The sequence below is a fragment of the Erythrolamprus reginae genome, chromosome 1 (genome assembly GCF_031021105.1).
Source record: "Erythrolamprus reginae isolate rEryReg1 chromosome 1, rEryReg1.hap1, whole genome shotgun sequence".
In the NCBI taxonomy this organism is placed as follows: domain Eukaryota; kingdom Metazoa; phylum Chordata; class Lepidosauria; order Squamata; family Dipsadidae; genus Erythrolamprus; species Erythrolamprus reginae.
Window position 1 is genome coordinate 271,832,372 of NC_091950.1, and position 22,650 is coordinate 271,855,021.

The 22,650-nt window shown below is 39.2% G+C and overlaps 1 protein-coding gene across 1 annotated transcript; it reads right to left on the reverse strand.

The window, feature by feature from the left end:
• Nucleotides 1–1,409: 1,409 nt before the first annotated feature.
• Nucleotides 1,410–22,357, reverse strand: RAB23 (RAB23, member RAS oncogene family). The gene is made up of 7 exons (XM_070733029.1): nt 22,093–22,357; nt 14,420–14,636; nt 12,886–12,971; nt 8,918–9,074; nt 7,180–7,262; nt 4,458–4,550; nt 1,410–3,366 (listed from the first exon to the last, which is right to left on the reverse strand). Exons 2-7 carry the CDS (start codon nt 14,572–14,574, stop codon nt 3,227–3,229), a joined length of 714 nt encoding a protein of 237 aa, XP_070589130.1. The 5' UTR covers nt 14,575–14,636; nt 22,093–22,357; the 3' UTR covers nt 1,410–3,226.
• Between the last annotated feature and the right edge of the window lie 293 nt (nt 22,358–22,650).

Genomic DNA, 22,650 nt, shown 5'->3' on the forward strand with positions numbered 1-22,650 from the left:
TAAGCACTACACAAAACCAGCTCTCGGTGTTCTTATTATGTATCTTCAAATTAAAAGGTACTAAAACATGGATAATGTCTGTTTGGTACCAGATCAAGTTCTAAAGATTGAATAGTTTTAACAATTTTTCTGCATCACTTCTCAAGTTTTTTAGAATCATGTTTTTGGCACTCACATAATATTTAATACATTGTGATGTGATAAATGCAGACTGTCTTGATACCTGTATGGATCTATACAACTCCCTTAACTATAAAAGCATTTTAATGTTTAAATGGGTGCTAATGAGCATCAGGCAATACCAAAGATTGACATTACCAAATATTACTTTAACAATGGTAGTTTACTCGTGTTTCTGTCAGTATATAATGGAGACCCTCCCATTCCATAAACCAGTAGTAGTTGCCCAATGTATCCCTACTGTCCAATGAGGCCCATTCCTACCTCTACAGGTAGTCTTCGATTTACAGCCATTTGTTTAGTGACATTCAAAGTTACAACGGCACTGAAAAAAGTGATGACTTTTGCAGCATTCCCATGGTCACATGATCAAAATTCAGACGCCTGGCAACTGGTTTATATTTATTATGGTTGCAGTGTCCTGGGGGTCATGTGATCACCTTCCGCAATCTTCTGACAAGCAATATCATTGGGGAAGCCGGATTCACTTAACCATAACTTAACCCAGTAGTTCAGTTAACAACTGGCAAAAAGGGTCGTAAAATGGAGCAAATGTCTTGTTTAGCAACATTTCAGGCTCTGTTGTGGTCGTAAGTTGAAGACTACCTATATCTCCCCCCCCCCCTAATGACAAACTATATTCTGAAGGAGAGAAAAAAACATTTAGTGTTTGCTATCGCTTTGTTGAGAGCAGAATGGGACAACTTGCCACAGTCAACGTGCTGCAGGACAACTCGACATGGCCAACTTTGTGCAAGATTGGATTGGATTATTGCATGCTGTTTTTATCATTGTTGTTAGCCTCCCTGAGTCTACGGAGAGGGGCAGCATACAAATCAAATCAAATCAATCAATCAATAAATAAAGACAATTTAACAATTCAATTTAATTATTTAAAATAAATGATTTTTAAAATAATTTTTTGTCATTTGCATTTCATTCTATCCCTCCTTTTGCATCCTTTCTTTTGATTTCTGTCCCACCATGTCTTTGATATTAGTGTAATTCTCGTCCTGCAGCAAATTGGCCATGGCGAGTTGTCATGTGGACAAGGTGAGTTGGCCATGCCAAATTGCCAGGGGAAAGGCAATGTCTATTTAAGCTGGATCACTGAAACATGAATGGGTAAGGTCTACATTCCAACTTTACCCATGGTTTGAGGCTGCAATCATATATTAGAAACCTTGATTCTGCTATTATTAATAACCCAAAAAAGTAAAACCAGAGTCTTTTTCACAAATATAAATGTGTAAGGCTATCATTTAATGTAAAAATTTCCGTATAAAAATAGCATGCATGCAGAACCTGGTTATTTAAACCAAGATGTTTTTTTAACGAACAACTTTGAATATGTCTGAGTTCTTGTCTCATAATGCAACACAATATAATCTGGACCCGTATATATAGAGTCACCTAGTGACTAGCTAGACTTGTTTAAAGGAAGAAACTTGGTCTGACTTTTCAAAATGAAAGGGTTATTGTCCATATCCCACCTCATTGCCAACAATGAGAATGGTTACTTAAGCATGAGGAACGATACATTGTTCAGTACAAAACAGAGACCAAGTAAACATTTGAAAAATGTAATTATTTTTAGATTATAATTAAATTAAACAGGCTGTAAGAACCCTGTTTCAAAATACAAGATACAAACTTTTGGACAAGTAAAATCTCTTTAAGTATAACGTTTTAGTGTTTACAGACATAATATTCATATAGAAAAAGAATGTTGTAATCAGGCTGGCAGAGTTCCAGCTCTGGTCTTGAATATAATTATATTCCTGAACTATTGATGTTTCAACATTTCTTAGAAAGAGTAATTGGCTGCTGGCAGAAGTTTTGTTACAGAAATACTGCAGGAATAGTTTGTAAACAGAAAACAATATTGTAGAGGCATACTTCATCAGGGAAAATAAGATTAGTTTGTGAATAATATTGTAAGATGTCATTTTTTTAACACCCTGAACCTAAATATATTACATGGAGGTACATTAGCATTAGTGGAACAGCAGCGAGGTCTGTGCAAGTGTACTCGGAGCAAGTCCCATTCATCTGGTAGAATTCAGTATTAGGTAAACAGAGATTAAGACAGGAACTTTACATTCACATAATGTCATCAAAACAGGCACATCATTTAATACCAGAAAAAAAGAAAAAGGGCCTTAAATAGGAATGCACATTAGATATAAGATGCACTTTAATCTTTTGATAACAAACCCCTTTGTATTTTTTGTTAAGAATGTATGAAGGATGTAAATGAATAGAGGATTCTTTTTAAAAAGGAACTTGCTATATTCTGTTTGGTTGGGGCACCATTTCTCATTTACTTGTCCTATTATAATTTAGAACATACTGTGGTGTGATAATTGACAAAAATAAAGACATATAGCAGCATAAACATTAACTTTTGGCATAACACAACAAAAAAAGTTAAGGCCCACAGTATACAGAAAATTGAAATGTGCTAGTACCATTAGAAAAAAAATGTTTGAAGTTGTCAAACAACTTGTTTTGTTGCCAGATCTTTCGACTTGAAACCTAATTTATGTTTAGCTACCTGAATCTTTGAAGATGTTTCTGCAGATACACTCTACAGATAAGTTTCATAAGCCATACAAATATTGCACCACCAACGTTGCTAAAATATATGCTGAACTGTTTAAAAAACTATTCATGTTTGCTTTATTATTAAGGCTCTGCCTCTGAGCCGCAGGATCTAAGAAGTAGAAAAACTATTTTATGGATGAGATATTTAAGCATCTCAGCTCAAATTTTGTTTAAAATGAAACCTACTGTATATATTAATTCATCATTCCTTTGAACTAGAAAATTGTCAAATAAATGCATGGTCAGTGGTGTTATTTCTGACCCTCTTGGGATGTCACTATTTGCCATTAGGAATTATTCATTTAAACAACAGTATTCCCTAATAGTGTAGGTCCATTGTGTGCAACTCTGCTAAAGCACTGATAAAAACACCTCTACAGCCAGTTGTGTTTCTTAAAGACCTCAGTTAAACAACTCGTTCGGACTATGATTTGCAGTTCTAGAGTAAGCTGCAGCCACTGAAAGGGCTTCGGCTTTTCTTGGTCCTTTGTTTGTTTGGCCTAAGGTTGATGACATCACCTCCGTTAAGCAAGTTGGAATTCTGGCCAGAATGACTTCCACCTGCTGTATTGAAAACACCTATATAAAATTAAAGCACAAAAGAGAGTTGTACATATGGTGACTGGCGATCTTTTTAACTGTATCAGATCTGTAACTATACAATTAAAGCAGAGCTGGAAGCCTCAATAAGACTCAGGTTTATATTTTAAAAATCAAAATAAGGAATGCTTTATGCGAGACTACATAGACAAGTTCAAAATATCTGTAGAAGAGAGTTCATAACACTATTTTTAATCAGGTGCATTTCAAAGAAATAGCAAGCAGCTTTTAACCTCTTCATCAGTATTTTTATTTATTTATTTATTTATTTATTTATTAGATTTGTATGCCACCCCTTTCCGTAGACTCGGGGCAGCTCACAACATAATAAAAACAGTTTATAACAAATCTAATAATTTACAATTTAAAATATTAAAAAAGCCCATTATTAAACAGACATACACACAAGCATACCATACATAAATTGTATAGGCCCGGGGGAGATATCTCAGTTCCCCCATGCTTGACGACAAAGGCAGGTTTTAAGGAGTTTGCGAAAGGCGAGGAGGGTAGGGGCAGTTCTAATCTCTGGGGGAGCTGGTTCCAGAGAGTCGGGGCCGCCACAGAGAAGGCTCTTCCCCTGGGGCCCGCCAACCGACATTGTTTAGTTGACGGGACCCAGAGAAGGCCCACTCTGTGGGACCTAATCAGTCGCTGGGATTCGTGCGGCAGAAGGCGGTCTCGGACATATTCTGGTCCGATGCCATGAAGGGCTTTAAAGCTCATAACCAACACTTTGAATTGTGACCGGAAATTGATCGGCAGCCAATGCAGACTGCGGAGTGTTGGTGTAACATGGGCATACCTAGGGAAGCCCATGACTGCTCTTGCAGCTGCATTCTGCATGATCTGAAGTTTCCGAACACTTTTCAAAGATTTTTGCAATTAGTAGAAATTATATCATTCTAAACTTCTGATAATATCAATGGAAAGTGAACTAAACTAACTGAAAATAGTTAGCTTTAATTTATAAATTATTAGGTGGCTTTGATCACTGTGGCCAAAGACTAGTTTTATAAAAGTAAAATAGCACAATACTGCCTGCTTGTAGCATGCAACTGTATACATACCAATTCTATTACTGCTTGTCTGTACAACTTCTGGATCTTCCATTATTCGTTGCTTAAGTTTTTGAAGGTACTTCTCAGCCAAATATCTAAAAACTATAGCATACAAAATATCATGGCCTTTGGAAAATTTGACCTATAATTTCTTTATAAACTGAAAGTTATTTAACATGTCAAAAGCGGCAACAACAGTCTATCTCGTATAGGCTAGTAATGAATAAACAAATACACACACATGCACAGGTTGTTAAATACATACAACCTGTTAAATTCAAAGCAGAAAAATCTCTGTGATGAATAGTGTTAGTAATTATATGGTTCATAGAATATTATTCAGTGGTAAAACCTGTATTTTGAATAAAACATTGTTTCATTCATTATAATAATCTTATTTCCAGGTTGTAAACTTCAGTTCCCCAAATATTTTGGAACAATCCCTCTCAGCTCCTACCAGTCTTACCAGTCAAAAAACCCTGAAAACACCTTCCCAGGAACTAAGCTTTTTCTAGCCTTTTCTTAAGCTTTGGAGTGTAAGTTCAGCTTGTCAAAAACAAATAGTTCATCTGCAATTCAATCTCAAAAGTTTTATGTACAGAAGTGCAAAATTGGTGACTCCAAGACATTTTGTTTCCTCTCTGGAATATACAGTACCATTCCGGGAGCAACAGGGTAGTTTCTCGAAGGAGATTACAGTGTCCCCTTGATTTTCGCGGGTTCGAACTTTGCGAATAGCCTATACCACGTTTTTTTAAAAAAAATTAATTAAAAAATACTTCACGGTTTTTTTCCTACACCACGGTTTTTCCCACCCAATGACGTCATATGTCATTGCCAAACTAATAATTTTTGCAAATAAATAACAAAAAAAATAATTATTGTTAATAAACAATTATGTTTATAAATATCAGGATCACTAAGTGTCTTATTCAATGGTGAGTACCAGTAATAATGGTGAGTAAATGGTTGTTAAGGGAATGGGAAATGGTAATTTAGGGGTTTAAAGTGTTAAAGGAAGGCTTGTGATACTGTCCATAGCCAAAAATGGTATATTTACTTCCGCATCTCTACTTCGCGGAAATTCGACTTTCACGGGTGGTCTCGGAACGCATCCCCCGCGGAAATCGAGGGAACACTGTACATGATTTGGAGGTTGTTTGAGACAGCATTTCCAGGTCAAAAATTTGGAACTGCCAACCCATGTCCAGAAGGGCATTCTTTCATGGAAAGTAGAATATGTTCCATTTTCCAATAACAGAATTTTCATTTTGTTTTATGGCTAAGAACAAGTTTGGTATAGTAGTTAAATCACCAGGCCAGGAACCAGAGACTGTGAGTTCTAGTCCCACCTTAGGCACAAAGCCAGCTGCTGACTTTGGGCCCTATGATGAAGGTAATGGCAAATCACTTCCAAAAATGCTGCCAAGAAAACTGCAGGCACTTGCCCGAAGTCAAGGCACACAAACACACAAAACCTTTGTACCTGCACAAAGTAGATAGTGAAGAAACAGAAAACTAGAATTGGATTATAACACTAATCCTACCCTCAATATGCAGTTGCATAGAGAATATAAAGACTACCAGATGAAATCTAGTTGTCATAGAACTAGTACTTTTAATTTTTTTAACTAAATTTTGGGCCAGCCATTCTCTTAGCCCAATACACCTTGTTGTAGTAAGAAAAATAGAAGATATGAGTAACTTATTCACAGCTTTGAGCTGATTGACATACATAAATAAGTGGGATAAAATAAATTATTATTATTGTTGTTGTTGTTGTTGTTGTTGTTGTTGTACATACTCCTGATCAGTTGGAGGATGATGAAGATATTGAGGACTCGGATTCAGATAGTGTTTATGAATTAGTGGGGGGCCAGGGGTTACAAGTAGTAGAATAGGTGGGAGGCCAACCACAGGATGGGGCTATGAGTTCAGGATCTAGTGAGGGAGAATCAGACACTCACTGGGTTAACCCTAAATTCAGAAGGGCCCAAAAACCTAGAGAACAGAGGTCTGGAAGAAGATATTAAGGAGAGGAATGGGTTAAATACTGTAGTGATGTATTTGGCACGTCATGGGGTCAGTGGAGAAGAAGGGTGGAGTTTCAACGTTGCTGAAGGGAAGATGGATGTGTTTCTTGCCGCTCTCAAGTAAGCAAAAGGATTCTGTGTTGTTAACAGTTAGTTCTGCTGTTTTTCAAAGTCATGCTGTTAGGAAAATAAATCTTGTTAAGTGGAGCAGGAGAAGGAATGTGAGGAATGCAGCTAAGAGAGATAACGGACCGAGTGCCTGTATGGAATGTGTTTGAATTACAGGAGAGCAGAGAAATAAATGGAGTTGCTTTATTCATGAAATGATGCATTTAATAAGAGTTATTTGTAATTGCTAAATTTCTACCAGAAACCAGAACAGTTATTATTGATATGCATATTTTGAGTCAGAAGTAAAGAACGGGTTGCTTAAAAATCATATATAGTTTAAACATCTGGTTGCTCTGCAATTGACAAATATTAAATGTATCTCAAGATTGTAGCACTTCAGACTACCTTAAAAGACTAAATTATCTCAAAGTCCGTCCATTTAAAAGAGGTTCTCTGAACTTAGAAAATTGGATTCTAGAGGCAAGTACTGAAAGAGGCTTGTTATTTCAACGAGAAACTGGAATTATGCTGATGCTTGGGGAAAAGAGAAAACTAACCTAACCAAAACATTAAAAAGTGTAACTTACCTTCTGTTACATTTAAGTCTTCCATTACAGATGCCCGATAAAATCTTAATTTTAGCTTTTTTGCAAGCGCCTCTGCTTCTTCACTGGAAAGGAAAGCCTTGTTTTAGACACCAATTATTTTTCAATAAAAAAGAATGCATTAATGCAAACTGAACTGAGTTGAAAATCTTCATTGAAGTACATTTAAAATGGCAGTTAAAAGAAAAGATTCTCTTAGTAAAAAGATGAGAGAAAATATTAACATTGATTTAAAATGTTGCCTGCTGAAAATCATAATGGAAAAATGGCAGTAAATTACAGTATTTGGTATAAATACAGTGGTTCCTTGACTTTCGTGGGTCCGACTTTCGCGGGAGGGCTATACCAGTTTTTCAAAAAATATGAATATCCGACCATTCGCTGGGATACATGAGGCTGGAGACGGTCCCATAGGTAACTTGGTCCTCAACCATGTAGGGCTTTATAGGTAATAACCAACACTTTGATTTGTATTTGGAGAACAACGGGCAACCAATGCATCTCACAGAGTGATGTACTGTAGATATATGGGCAAACCATGGTAAGCCCATGACAGCTCTCGCAGCTATATTTTGGACTAAATATGAACTACATAAAAATAGCATCCTTTGATATTTAAATATATATCAATTCCTGGTTGTACCAATGAATGAATGTCATAGCCCACCAGTCTGCACATCTCTGCAGCTGCGAGAGCAGTCATGGGCTTCTCTAAGTATGCCCATATTACTCCAACACTCCGCAGTCTGCATTGGTTGCTGATCAGTTTCCGGTCACAATTCAAAGTGTTGGTTATGACCTATAAAGCCCTTCATGGCACCGGACCAGAATACCTTCGGGACCGCCTTCTGCCGCACGAATCCCAGCGACCGGTTCGGTCCCACAGAGTTGGCCTTCTCCGGGGCCCGTCGACGAAACAATGTCGTCTGGTGGGCCCCAGGGGAAGAGCCTTCTCTGTGGCGGCTCCAACCCTCTGGAACCAGCTCCCTCCTGAGATTAGGATTGCCCCCACCCTCCTTGCCTTTCGCAAACTCCTTAAAACCCACCTCTGCCGTCAGGCATGGGGGAACTGAAACATCTCCCCCTTGCCCATGTTGTTTTGGTGTTAGATTGATTGTGTGCTTGTTTTTTAATATTCTGGTTGTTTTTTATGAATTTTTTAGCTTAAAATTGGATTGGTGGGTATTGGATTTGTTATTATGTATTGTTTTTACCATTGTTGTGCGGAGAGGGGCGGCATATAAATCCAATAAATCTAATCTAATCTAATCTTCCAGTTTTCTTCCACCCAAAAAATGATTCCCTTCCCAAAAACTTGTTTTTTAAATTTTTTTACTTTCTTTGCCTATCCGCTGCCCCTCTTTTGATCCTAAGGAAAAAATCTTCCCATTGGAAACCAAGTTATTTCTTACTCTGAGGTTGTACTGTACGTACGAATTTTAATAAAGCAAAGTGTTCATTTGTGGAGATAGATCAGACTCACAGGAAACATGGGCTTCACACTGTCCCTTTCTACAAGGCACTAACTCTATATGTCTCTTCTGAATACGAACTTTTACCTTTACCTAAATTTATCTTAAAACATCATTTGCAGCATAGCAATACAGCACACCTGTTATCTAATGTGTAATTTGTTCATACAAATATCAAGGTGAATGTTTTTAAATTTAACAAGTACGCTTAAAATATTTGTTTATTAAAATTTAATGAAAGCACCTACTTTTTAATACAAGAATAATCCAGAAGGTCAATCTTATTCTGAACAAGAACTGTGGGAATTTCTCCGACTTCAGATACAACTTTCTCTCTCCAGGTAGGAATTGCTTCAAAAGATTCCCTATCAACGGTTGAAAACACAAGCACACAAGCTTGGGCTCCTAAAACAACAATAAGAGAAAGAAATGGAATGCTCAGTGAAAAGTTTCCCAAGAAATGGATAAATAATAAATAACCAGATAAATATGTTGGATAAATGTATTGATTTATGGAACTGATAAGGCAGTATGACTCAAAAAAGTGTCTAGTGATCGGTATACAACAGAAAAATAACCAAAAGTAAAACATAACCGTAAAACTTATCATACACAGTGGTACCTCTACTTATGAACTTAATTCGTTCTGTGACCAGGTTCTTAAGTAGAAAAGTTTGTAAGAAGAAGCAATTTTTCCCATAGGAATCAATGTAAAAGCAAATAATGTGTGCGATTGGGGAAACCACAGGGAGGGTGGAGGCCCTGTTTCTTCCCAGGAGATTCCTAGAGAGGCCCCTTGGAGGCTTCTCCCTGCCTTTTCTGGCCCTGTTTCCTCCCAGGAGATTCCTAGAGAGGCCCCATGGAGGCTTCTCCCTACCTTTTGCGGTTACCGTTTCGGAGGCTCAGGTTTGTAAGTGGAAAATGGTTCTTGAGAAGAAGCAAAAAAATCTTGAACACTTGGTTCTTATCTAGAAAAATTCATAAGTAGAGGCGTTCTTAGGTATAGCCGCCCCGAGTCTGCGGAGAGGGGTGGCATACAAATCTAATTAATAATAATAATAATAATAATAATAATAATAATAATTATTATTATTATTATTATTATTATTATTATTATTATTATTATTATTATTATTATTATTATTAGAGGTACCACTCTGTACTGGTAAATTCGAAATACAAAATATCAAATAAACACATTAACAACATTTACCAAGAGAGGGCTCCCCTCAACTGGACCTGAGTGCCTGGGGGATACTTTTGAAAAAACCCCAGGTCTTTCTAAAGCCCAGCAGAGTTGGGACCTGTCATATCATATGGAGTGGAGGGAAATCTTTCCAGAGCAGAAGGGCAGCCTCTGAAAATACATACTTCCTAAGTCCCTTGAGATGGCAAAGAGAACCTGGAGCATGCCCACCCTATGAGAGTGTGTATGGTAGGCGGGCAGATTATTATACAACTTAAGACACATTTATATAAGGTTGACTGTTCCCCCTTCTTTTGCAAATCTTCTGTGGCTACGGCTGCAATGTAGTTCCTGACTATCTTGAGACAGTAAATTTTGTTTCTATTATTATCCCAATCATTGTGGCCAATACATTCAATTGCTTTGAACGGGATCACCAGCCACTAAAAGTTTGCTCTTATTTGGGCTAAGCAATAAAAATAGCATTTTAAAAATTAGTTTTACAGATAGATGAATTTAAATAGAGAAAGGCCACTCGCCTTATAAAACTCTCTGTGCTGAGGGAGATGAGTCTACAAACATGAAATATAAATCAATCAATCAATCAATCCTGGTCCTTCAGATCAATCCTTAATTTGTTTATACTACTACTTCCATATAAGGAACCCCTTCTAGGAGAGATACTTTAAGATGAACAATAAAACCTTAGCGCTTAGTATTATATGAGCTGGCCATCCATTACATTTGATCCAGCTGCCCAACAGAATGAAAGATAACCTGATACGCTGAAGCATTCTATTTGTAGTCTGAGCAACTTCTCTTGTATTGTGATCAGTAAGAAACCCGTGTAGTTAATGTGGCCCAATTTCCTACACAGTAAAACCAGACTCTTTGCAGAGTTATAATCCCTTTTGCAAAATCACACTTGAAGGTATGCTAATATATTTCTGATCTCTAATTTAGTTGAAAGGGCAACTATTAAAATAGCACTGAGTTGACTTTGTAAAATAAAGTTTAATGTGATTAAGGAATTCTTTTTTAAAAGCATAAAAATTGATTTAAATCTGAGAAGAAAAACATTGTAACAGTAATGGAAATGTTTAATGTCTATAAAAAGGTAGCTAGGTTATGTATTAAACAACGATAGGCCATGTGTGGCATTTCAGACATTGCTAATTCCCAGGATATATGGCCAATGATAAGACATATTTCTCTACATGTAAAAGAGTATTAAGCTACATTTCTGAATCTTCAGATTAATTAGCAATTCATAATCATTCTACATTTCAACTGCTTTTCATCAAAATAATGGTTTTGAAAAATTGAGATTAATCAATATTATCTAGTAATTATTAAATAATAATTTACCAATGCAATCCTAATATATATAACCACTCAGAAGTAAGTTCCTAAGTCTATTTTCAACAGGGAACAAAAAACCCTAAATTTCAATATCCCTAAAATGGAATCACTACTGTTTATGAATCAACCCTCAGAGTCCCCAGGCGAAGGATGGGCCCTTTTTAAATTTGATAAATGAATAAATGAAGTTATACAGTAGTACCTCTAGATACGAGCTGCTCCACATGTGAGTATTTCAAGTTATGAGCTGCGACGCGAGCAAAATTTCTGTTCGACACCCGAGCTCAAATTCGGGATACGAGCCGAGCGTCCACTAGGTGGCACAAGAATTCAATTTTTCCAGTTATCTCCGCGCGAAAAGCCAAATCTAAGTGCATTTGTTTGAGATACGAGATGATCGACATACGAGGTCAGCTCTGGCACGAATTAAACTCGTATGTCGAGGTACCACTGTATTTGGGTTTTGGCAAGATTCAGAACCAATATCAAACATGATTTGGGTAGGCATCACATGTGGGACTGACATTTGTATGTGTGACTTGAGGGTTGCAGTGAAGGTGGTAAATAAGTTAAAGCTACTGGAATCTGGTACAAACTTGCTGTGGGAAATATAGAAATAATTTGAGGACTAGGAATATAGGTGATAGGAGTTGAGATTAGCTAGAGGCAGAACAGAAGAATGAGGATGAAGGGATGGGATGGAATGGAATTGGGTGAAGAGGTTTTTCTCAGACAGCAGAGGACCTATGAGGAAATTTCAACAGAGTTGTGAAAAAAATGAATCTCGGTTTAGAAAAGTATTTAAAGAGTTGTGAATGCCAGCACAGACATGTGGGCTTAGCTTGATGTAATTTGAGGTTTAACTGATAGGAAATGTGGGGAAAATGTTTAGGGCAAAGAAAAGAACATGGGAAGCAACCTGAAGAAATAAAAAAGTCTAGTAAGTACAGTATTAGTCAAAAAGACTAGTAAAGTTCATAATCATCCTACATTTCAAAGTTCAAACTGTTTCAAAAACATTTCAAAATGTTACTTGTGAATCAGATGTGTTACTTGAGACAATAAAGAATTTGAGTGATCTCATTCCCAGTTAATTCAATAGTTACTGTCATGTAGTTATTCTTGACTGTGGGTAGATATGTATGGTTACTTTCCCCCAGGCTTATTATAATTTATGTTTGGTATGTATGTGCTGTTTGGTTTTTTAAATTGATAGGGTTTTTAGTTTTTTTCTTAATATTAGATTTGTGCCTGTACAATATTGTTTTATCGCTTGTTGTGAGCCGCCCCGAGTCTTCGGAGAGGGGCGGCATACAAATCTAATAAATTATTATTATTATTATTATTATTATTATTATTATTATTATTATTATTATTACTCTTTCATGCAAATGGCAAAACACACTTTTGGCCAGTTTTTGGCTCTGAACCCATGAAAGGAAAGGTGTTTTTTCTCTATTTATTACTAGAAGAGTCTTGGGATTTGTTGGATTTAGTGGGTGGAATAAATGTCCCTGAGAGCCTCCTGCTGGTGGAAGAGTCAACCAGGAAGAACAAGAAATGAAATTGCTGGGGATTGTTATGATAATTATTACTTAAAAACCATGTTAATAGAATTGAAATTTATCACAAGCCAGGGTCTTTACATTAACAGAGTTTTATTCTTACCTCTATAATAGGCTTTAGTAATTGCATCAAATTCTTCTTGGCCTGCTGTATCCCATAGCATTAACCGGACATCTTCATCATTGACTCTAAAAATATATTATATTCTTATTAATAAGCATATTAAAAAGAACAAAGAACATGTAACCTAAAAAGTACATGGTAAAACAGCTTTCGGTAATCCCATTATTTTTTAAACAGACTTAAATTTTTACTGATATGAACTCATGCATACCAGAGTGTCTAGTTTTTCCAATGAGGGTATGGCACAAAAGACGACATTAATTGAGAAACAACTGGCAAAGAATTAGGAGGACTTAATATACTACTATAGTAGGAGCGATTTTGGAGGCAAATTACTTAGAGCCTAATTCCCAAATTGTTTAACCGGATCTAACTAGGCCATGTCCTTTTCTTTCTCTCTGCTTTGAGAGAAAATAAAACTACTCTGTGGACTGAAATAAATTAGACGTTTTTTTAAAAAAAATCCACGTATTTATATTGGACTCTTCATGTTCTGTACAAATCACTGTCATTTAGTGTTATAAATGTTTATAACTCTTTGTCACATTTACAATATTGCAACTCCATCTTGCCACTACTGGTAAAATAGCCTTTTCCTTCTAACATTTGCATTTATTATTCAGATTAGTAATTCTGGAACAGACTGCAAAATACAGTTAATATAGATGCCTTATGTTCTCATTTATGCAAAAATCTTTTTCTGAAAGGCACTTATCAATACCGTATTTTTCAGAGTATAAGACTTTAGATATTTTAGAGGTGAAAAACAAGGAAAAAGTATTCTGAACCAAATGGTGTAGTAATATATTATTTAATAAAATGCCAGCGTAGCAGAATACTTTTCACAAACATGTATACTTTTTTGTAACCATTTACATTTTTTACAAACTTCAAACTTGACAGCTTTAAGACTTGTGGACTTCAACTCCCAGAATTCCTCTTCCAGTCATGCTAGCTCAGGGAGTTGAAGTCCACAAGTCTTAAATTTGCCAAGTTTGAAGACCCTTGTACCCCTAACCCCTAACTCAGTGGTCTTCAAACTTGACAGTTTTAAGACCAGTAGACTTCAAATCCCAGAATTCTTCCTCCAGTCATGCTAGATGGAATAATTAGAAGTTAAAAGCACTTCCATTTTTGCGAAAAACGGGCCTTTATTCACTTGTTTTTCTGCAAAAATGGGAAGCCTGCAGAGAATCCTGGGGAAAGGCAAAAATGTCCCCATTTTTGTGAAAAGCGGGCCGTTTTTGCCTTCCACCAGTCCCCAGGAGCTCTTTGCAGTCTTTTTAGACCCTCTGCCCATCCCATTTTTGCGAAAAATGGGTCCATTTTTCACAAAAATGGGATGCGAGGGCAGGACAGCAAAAATGGTTGTATTCGGTGTATAAGATGCACCAACATTTCCACCCTCCTTTAGGATGGAAAAGGTGCGTCTCATAATCTGAAAAAATACGGTATACTGAATTCAATTCTAAAAATGATTAAATAATAATGCTCCCATCTGTTAGATACGTACTGCATTTCTCTTTCCAAGAAATCAACTCCAATTGTTTTTTTATAGTCTTTTGTAAAAATTCCTTTGCAGTATCTCTGGATCATACTAGATTTCCCAACAGCTCCATTTCCAACTACAACAACCTTGATGGCCACCTCCAAATCTTCTTCCAGCATTTTGTCCAGTCAGAAAGTTGTAATTTGTTTCTCAATTTAGTTTAGATCTCTGAATTCTCTACCTGAAAAAAAAGAGGGGAAGAGTATAATAATAGTTTCTTTCATTACAAAAATAAAAATACACATTTTCACTTCTAATTCTCTCATGGGTTTAAAATAGGTCTGTGGAGCTTCAATATTAAACTGAAACGTCTAAACCAATTAAATTATCTTTGTGGTGGATGGGAAGTAAGTTATGAGGATATCTCACATAACAACAGTTACCAGATCACGTTCATGCCACGGTTAGGAGAATGAAAGGAGCAACCCAAAGAAACACTTGTGTATACATATGCATAATAAGCTTAGTTGAAGCCAAAGGGTGTTGCTATTGAATAAACATTGGTATTGCATGCTAATGCTTCACTGTCTTCTCTTGTCTGTTCTATTAATCTTATGCCCTATATAACTATTACCAATTTTGTCCATGTTAATCGCTATATCTGTAATAATTATGTATAATTTTACCATGTGTCTAAATTTTAAAAATCCAAAGAATTTACTAGCAACATTCCCATATACATACCACACCTTTGCATACTACACTTTCTATCACATTAGAACACATTCCTATGTACATGGATCCACACTTTAACTTTAGTGGGGACTTCCCCCCACCCCCCCGGGTCTTCATATATAGAAAGTACTGTACAACAGTGTTAATGTAATATACACATTTGTCTCAGTTCTTTGCTGCTAGTGTACATTATGCAATAACTTAGACAAACTTGGATGACTTACCGTAGATAAATCACAAAGAAACAAAAATAAATCATTTTTAAATTATTAGATGATGCTCACAAAAACATGTCACCATCTTACTAGAAATTAATTAATTTTTATATTACCAAGACGTTTACAGCAAGTATTTTGTAAACCAGCCTAGCTTTAAAGTGTTCTTTTAAAATAAAATTGCAAAATTAATTCGGGTAAAAAAGACAGAGTGCCTTATTAAATAAATATGTGTTTGTATGTATGGAAGTACACACACACATATACATACACTCGTATATATTTTAGGGGCAAGATTTATGGTTTCTAAGTATGGACTGGGTATACAGTGGTGGAATATGAAGCAGGAATATGCGGATATGTTACAGATATGAAAAGAGTAAAAAAACACTGATGTTGTTCCCCAATTTGGTAACGAAATGTCTGCAAGAAAACAACCAAGCTCAGAGAGCACCAAGGGTGTCAGAGTCAAAACTGTCTATATTTTCTTCAATTGGGGAAAAAGAGAACAGTCTATACCAGACCTGGGTAAACTGCGGCCCGGGAGCCGGATCCGACCCGCCCGCTGTCTGTGACCGGCCCGCGAAGGTTGGAAGGAAGGAGAAATGGAGGGAGGGAGGAGGGAGGAGGAGGAGGAGGAGGAAGAAAAGGAATCCAAAGCTACTTTAGGCAAAGCCTGTACAGTGGTACCTCGGTTCTCGACCACAATTCGTTCCAGAAGTGTGGTCGAGAAATGATTTGGTCGAGTACCGAATTAATTTATCCCACAGGAAATAATGGAAATGGATTTAATTGGTTCCCAGCCCCTGTTGACTCACTGGGAACCAATTAAATCTATTTTCTTTATTTCCTATGGGATAAAAAATCTGAGGAGCCCTATAGTCTAAGCGCTCCAAGCTGCAGGAAGGGTGGGGGCGGCTGCAATACCGGCAGCTTCGGGGGGTTCCTTTCCTCAGTGCTTCGTCTTCTACCTGTAGGCGGCTGCACCAACTTTTTCTTCCCGGCGGTGGCAACGGCGGTGGCTTCCCTTCGAGAGCAACAGCGCCAGGAACGTCACGTGATGAAGGGAAGCCGCCGGAGCCATCTCAGCAGTTGCCGCCGCTCCAGCAGCTTGCCTTCATTACGTGATGTTCCCGACGCTGTTGCTCTCGAAGGGAAGTAATAATATGGCGTCCCCTGCTGGCCCCTCCCATCGCTTTGTACCCTCCAGTACAGCAGACACAGTCTGCTGCTATCTCACCGCCATTACAGTCTCCACTACAGTGCATAGACTGTAGTTCCTCTGGTGGCCGGAAGCTGCAATAGCGGGAGTATACTGTTGTACCATATAAGTGCCGTTGTTTGTGTGTAGGTACCATACTGACAGGTACCGTACCGTAATCAGTGTACCGTACGGTACACTTTCTTTGGGGGTGTCAGCTTTTCTGCCTATGAATTTGTCTTATTTGAGAAATATAAGGCACCCCCCGAAAATAAGACGTAGTACAACTTTGGGAGCAAAAATTAATATAAGACAGGGAAACACGGTATGTAAAGAACTGAGCAGCAATTTTTCATCCAGATGTTAAAGGTTAAGGGGGTAGCATTGCTTTTTGGCATACCACAAGTTGTAAAATTGACTGATTGTTGAGCAACTTGATGTTATTGGTATTTTTTGATTGTACTGTGAATGGAGAGAAAAATAAAAAAAATTCTTGGTAAAAAAATAGAAGCCAGCTGGGAGTTTGAACATGGTGATCACATGAGCCCAGGCCGCTCCAACTTGTCATAAATACATGGTAGTTGCCAGGTGCTCTAATTCTGATCATGTGACCAGGGGGGAAACTGCAAGCATCATATGTTTAAGAACTGGTCATGAGTCACTTTTTTCAGTGCTATTATAATTTCGGACAAACACTAAACAAATGGCTGTAAGTCAAGGGCTACCCGTATCATTTTGATAATCTTTTGCATTTTATGCTTACATTTTACAAATGAACACAGTGCCTGCCAAAATTTAAACATTTTCCAAGCACTCCCAAGTTCTATAATAGTGGGATTCCCACCCCCATTAAAATACATCTAGGATTACTTCAGATGTCTGTCCACAATAGCCTTCTTCTCTCTATGGATTTATCCTCATTCCATTCACTATGATTTGTAGTCTTTCTCCCCCCCCCCTGCCCTTTGCAGCATTCTTCACCTTTAATCCCATGAATCAAGTGTGTGCTTCTGTATATTGCAGCAACTGGAAAATAGCTCCTTCTCAAATGACCCATTTTCTTCCTGCTCTGGAAAAGATTCTTTTATGCTACAGTATTTCTCCCTCCTACTCACTGAGAAAGCCGTGTCAAGGGTTTGCCTTAGTAAATCTTGCTAATAAATCTTTAACTGCATTTCCCCTTTATATTTACTGAGGTGAATCCAAGCAAAATGTTATTAACTCCTTCCATATAGAAAATTCCCATTACAGTGTTCCCTCGATTTTCGCGGGTTCGAACTTTGCGAAAAGTCTATACCACGGTTTTTCAAAAATATTAATTAAAAAATACTTTGCAGTTTTTCCCCCTATACCACGGTTTTTCCTACCCGATGACATCATATGTCATCGCCAAACTTTTGTCCGCCTTTAATAAATATTTTTTAAAATAAACTTTAATAAATAAACATGGTGAGTAATAATCTAAATGGTTGCTAAGGGAATGGGAAATTGCAATTTAGGGGTTTAAAGTGTTACGGGAAGGCTTGTGACACTGTTCACAGCCAAAAATAGTGTATTTACTTCCGTATCTCTACTTCGCGGAAATTCGATTTTCGTGGGCGGTCTCGGAACGCATCCCCTGCGAAAATCGAGGGAACACTGTATACCAATAATTTGGTATATGGAGGGTCTTTGCTTATGGACCATTCATTCAGCTACAGCATTTGAACTAGTGATAGTTACAACTGTCCTTCAAGTTCTGATCACAGCAGCATCCCGCAATCACGGTTGTGATTTACAGCCTTCCCTGCTGGCCTCCAACAAGCAAAGTCAATGGGGAAACTGGGAGGAATTCAAAAGTTGCAATTACATGAGCTCCTCCCTTTATAGCCTATGCACTCCACATTTAATAACGGTAACTGAGGACTGCTGTTGCTAAGCAGCATGTCATATGACATCACGTTTATAATGCATGGTTATTTGAGTCCCGTTTACCATCCTTAAGCAAGGTCTGCCTGTACAGTAATACCTCATGATATGAACTTAATTGGTGCAAGGAGGAGGTTCGTAAGATGAAAGGTTCGTAAGACGAAACATTGTTTCCCATAGGAAACAATGTAAAGTCAATTAATCCGTGCAACCAAACCCCCCCCCCCCCCGGCAAAAAAACGGCTTTCGGCGACTGCTGGGAAGCGGCGCGGGTGTTTTAAAAGGTGACAGCCGGCCTGGGGGGCTTCCCAGCACCCCCCCGAACCCGGGTTCGGGGTTTGGGGGGGTGCTGGCAAGCCCCCCAGGCCGGCTGCGACCTTTTAAAACACCCGCGCCGCTTCGCAGCTGTCTCCTGAAGCCGAACGCTAAAGCCGAACTTCCGCGTTCGGCTTCGGGAGACAGCTGGGAAGCGGCGCGGGTGTTTTAAAAGGTCGCAGCCGGCCTGGGGGGCTTCCCAGCAACCTCCTGAACCGAACCCGGGGTTCAGGAAAATTTTGCCTCTTCTTACGAACTTTGTTCGAGTTACGAACCGGCGTTCGGGAGGCTTCTGGGAAGCCACGCCGCCTGGCTGTCACCTTTTAAAACAGCCGCGCGGCTTCCCAGCAGTCTCCGAACGCCGGTTCGTAACTCGAAAAAAGTTCGTAAGAAGAGGCAAAATTTTTCTGAACCCCGGGTTTGTATCACGAGTTGTTCGTAAGACGAGGGGTTCGTATCTTGAGGTACCACTGTAAAATGCAAAAGAAATGGCTTGTGCAGTAACATGTGGTAGTTACTAAAATTTTTGTCTTATACTGTATTCCTTTCTTCCTTCCCCACAAATAAGCTGTCAAATTGGAAAGACTAAAGTGGACCTATACTGAAAATTCAGTCAAAACAAAATGCGAAAAGATAACCTGAAACAAGGCTATGGGAAAACACCTAACAAGCTATTTCAATCATCCTAATCAAAATCATGAAATACCATGTCTCATCATTCATTCAGAAATTGTTTTAATGCCTTTCTGAAACAAAGCATGAATAAGCTCAAATAGTTGTACAGGGCAACAATATTTGAGGACCACCCAAGATGGCATGGTTTAACCAAAGGGATCTAAAATAGGCCACTCTCTTAGATCTTACAGGACCAACAGATAGTCAAGGTGGTCCCATAGATAACCAGATCCAAATCCATGTGAGGCTTTGCTGTAGATGACAATCAGCATCTTGAAACCACCAACCAGTACAGTTTATGAAGCAGAAGTATAATATCGATGTACAAAGACTGTGGTCTTTGGTGCATTAGCTGCATTCTTTCCTAAAACAGAAGCTAATCACAGTGACTAATGCCCTAGTCACCATAGGACTTAACTATTGCAAGGTCTCTAAGTGAGGGAGCCCATGAGGATTACTTGGAAGCTTCATCTGGTACAGAATATGGTAATATGGGCAATGATATGCATGTCTCACTATGCCCACATGACACTTTTGTTCTGCAAGCTTCATTGCTTCAAGGTGCTAGTTATGGCCTATAAAAGCCTTACATTATATAGGGCCTGGTTATTTGAAGGACAGTCTATCACCCATGGTGTCTACCTGGCTGATGTATAATGAGAGAAGCCGGGAGTGGACTTAAAAGGGTAAATTAGTCTAGAATCCTTATTAATATGTCAGAAGAAGACCCCTTCGGAAACAGGCAATACTGTAGTGAGAACTGGTTTATTGAAATGGGTCGGCTGAACTCAGCCACAACTAACTTGACAGCTATTTATACAGGAACTTTGCTGACAGAAACACCAATCATGTAACTGTATTACAGGGCTTCCCCAACAACAGCCAATGGCTGCAGGGAAGATTTTACCCAATCAGATCGGCTGCGGATACATAACACTTATGTAGCTACAAGTGAACTAAGTCCAACCCATCTCTGAATTCCCTGGACCCTCATCTGACTCTAAGAAGGTGTTAACCATAAGTTGTGTGCATAGGCAGAGTAGCAATAAATCAGTTTAATTGAACCTTCATGTGTGGATCTGATCTTTTGTGCCCTTTTTCATAATATGAACCAGGAGGGTTATTATATTTCAGATCCCTTCAATTAAAGAGAGTTATTCCTTGGGGTTCAAGAGGAGCATCTACTGTCTGAATGAAGCTCCCGCTCAGATGCCAATGGATCACATCCTGATACAATTCTGAAAAAGCTGTGCTCTCAGGCATTGGGCTGCGGTGGATGGAGCCCCTTTTGAGATAGGTAAGTAGATAGAAATAAACCCTTACATGCTGCTGTGTGTAGTAAATCATATCTCTGAACATAGGGAAAAAAACAATCCTTATCACATAAAAGATATACATGCCTCTCATCAACCTTTTCCAGCAAATATCTTGGAACTAACAATCCCCATAACCCCAAATCCAGTATACCCCATCACTCTGCTAAACAAATAATTCCCTCAACACTGTCAAACTATTTACTAAGTCTGCACTATTACTACTAGTTTCTTCTCATCATTCCTATCACCCCTTTCCTCCCACTTAGGACTGTATGATTGTAACTCGTTGCTTGTATTTTTAAGATTTTTATTAATATTGATTGTTTCTTCATTGCTTATTTGACCCTATGACAATCAAAGTGTTGGACCTCATGATTCTTGACAAATGCATATTTTCTTTTATGTACCCTGAGATCATATGCACCAAAGACAAATTTCTTGTGAGTCCAATCACACTTGGCCAATAAAGAGTTCTATTCTATTCTATTGCCACAAAACAGGGAAAGATTCAGAACCTTTAGTATAAAAATTGTAAACTTAAACATCTACTAAATGATTCCCCTCCCCCATCAAGCATTATCTCCCCAAAATTTCCGCAAGGAAGAAAAATCAAAACTCGAGCTTAATTAAAAACATAGCACAGGAATATTGCTGAACCACCAGAAAGAAGATCACAAAAAAGTAGATCGAATCATCATCATAAACAAGCCCGGCCCCCAAGTCCCAGAATCTGGGCGGGGGACTTTGGACCAGTCTCAGCCCAGTATTTTTTTTTTCTTCTTCTACGGGGGGGGAGAAAAAGGAAAGAAGTTCACTCTGGGTATCCCCCGTCGGAAAGGGCGGAGTGTTAAGTCTAAGAAACGCAGCAACTAATGTCCCCAGCTTCTCTACACTTAAACGTAACGCTCTCCAAATAGCAGAATACATAGTGGAACTCCTCCGTTAGGGATCAAAGCCAGAGAGAAATCTGCCGCTGATGATCGATCAAAAAGGGAGCCCGGGTATGGAGAAGCCCGGGGAACCCCGTTTCCAACCAGAGTCCCGGGGGCGCAGCATCTGTTGCCGCGTCCACCCTGGCACCACATAGAAACCCGTGTGTTTGCATATGCAGCACCACATAACCCCGCTCGTCGGCCCAGGCCGAACCCCGCCCGTCCTGCCATCCCCCACTCCTGAGGATCCCGGGGATCCTCCCCGCGCGCCCGATCCCAGACGCCTCTCCACGGAGGAAGGACGGGCGCCCCCTCCCCCAGCCGTGTTAGGAGAAGCCCGCCCGTCCCGCCAGCCCAACCCAGGCGGCCCATCGCCCGCTCTTCCCGCGGGACGACTCACACGGCCGGAAACGCCGTCAGGGCCGCGGCGGGACCTCGCTCGGGAAAAGCTCCCTTTCTCCGCCGCGTCTTGCTTTCCCAAATGCGGCCAGACGCTTCGCCAGCCAGCCTCGCCTGCCACCCTCCGCCTCCGCCGCCTCGCCTCAGCGGAGGCGGGACCAGCCTCCCTCCCTGGCCGGGTTAGTCTGGAGGAGGGAGCGAGGGAGGGAGAAGGAAGGGCTTCGCGCTTTGGAAGGCCCCACAGGATCTCGCCGGCTTTGCCTCCCTTGCCGGTGGCTGAAGCTCCCGTAGGTAAAAAGCAAAGGGAGCCCTTCACATGCCGCGTTGCGGTCCCCTAAGGTAAACTCCGAGCTACGTTCCCAGAGCACTTGGCGGGAAGTGAAGTTCCCTGATTTCGATGGAGTTGGGAGTTTGAGGAGCTCAAAAGCCCCGAGTAGCTTTAGCAAACGAAACAGATGGTCATTTTTGGCTGCGGAACCTCGCCGGATACTTAATGCCTTGAAGCTACTTGGGATGTTACTCAAGTGAATCTCCTCATACAGCACATATGGTTGGCTTC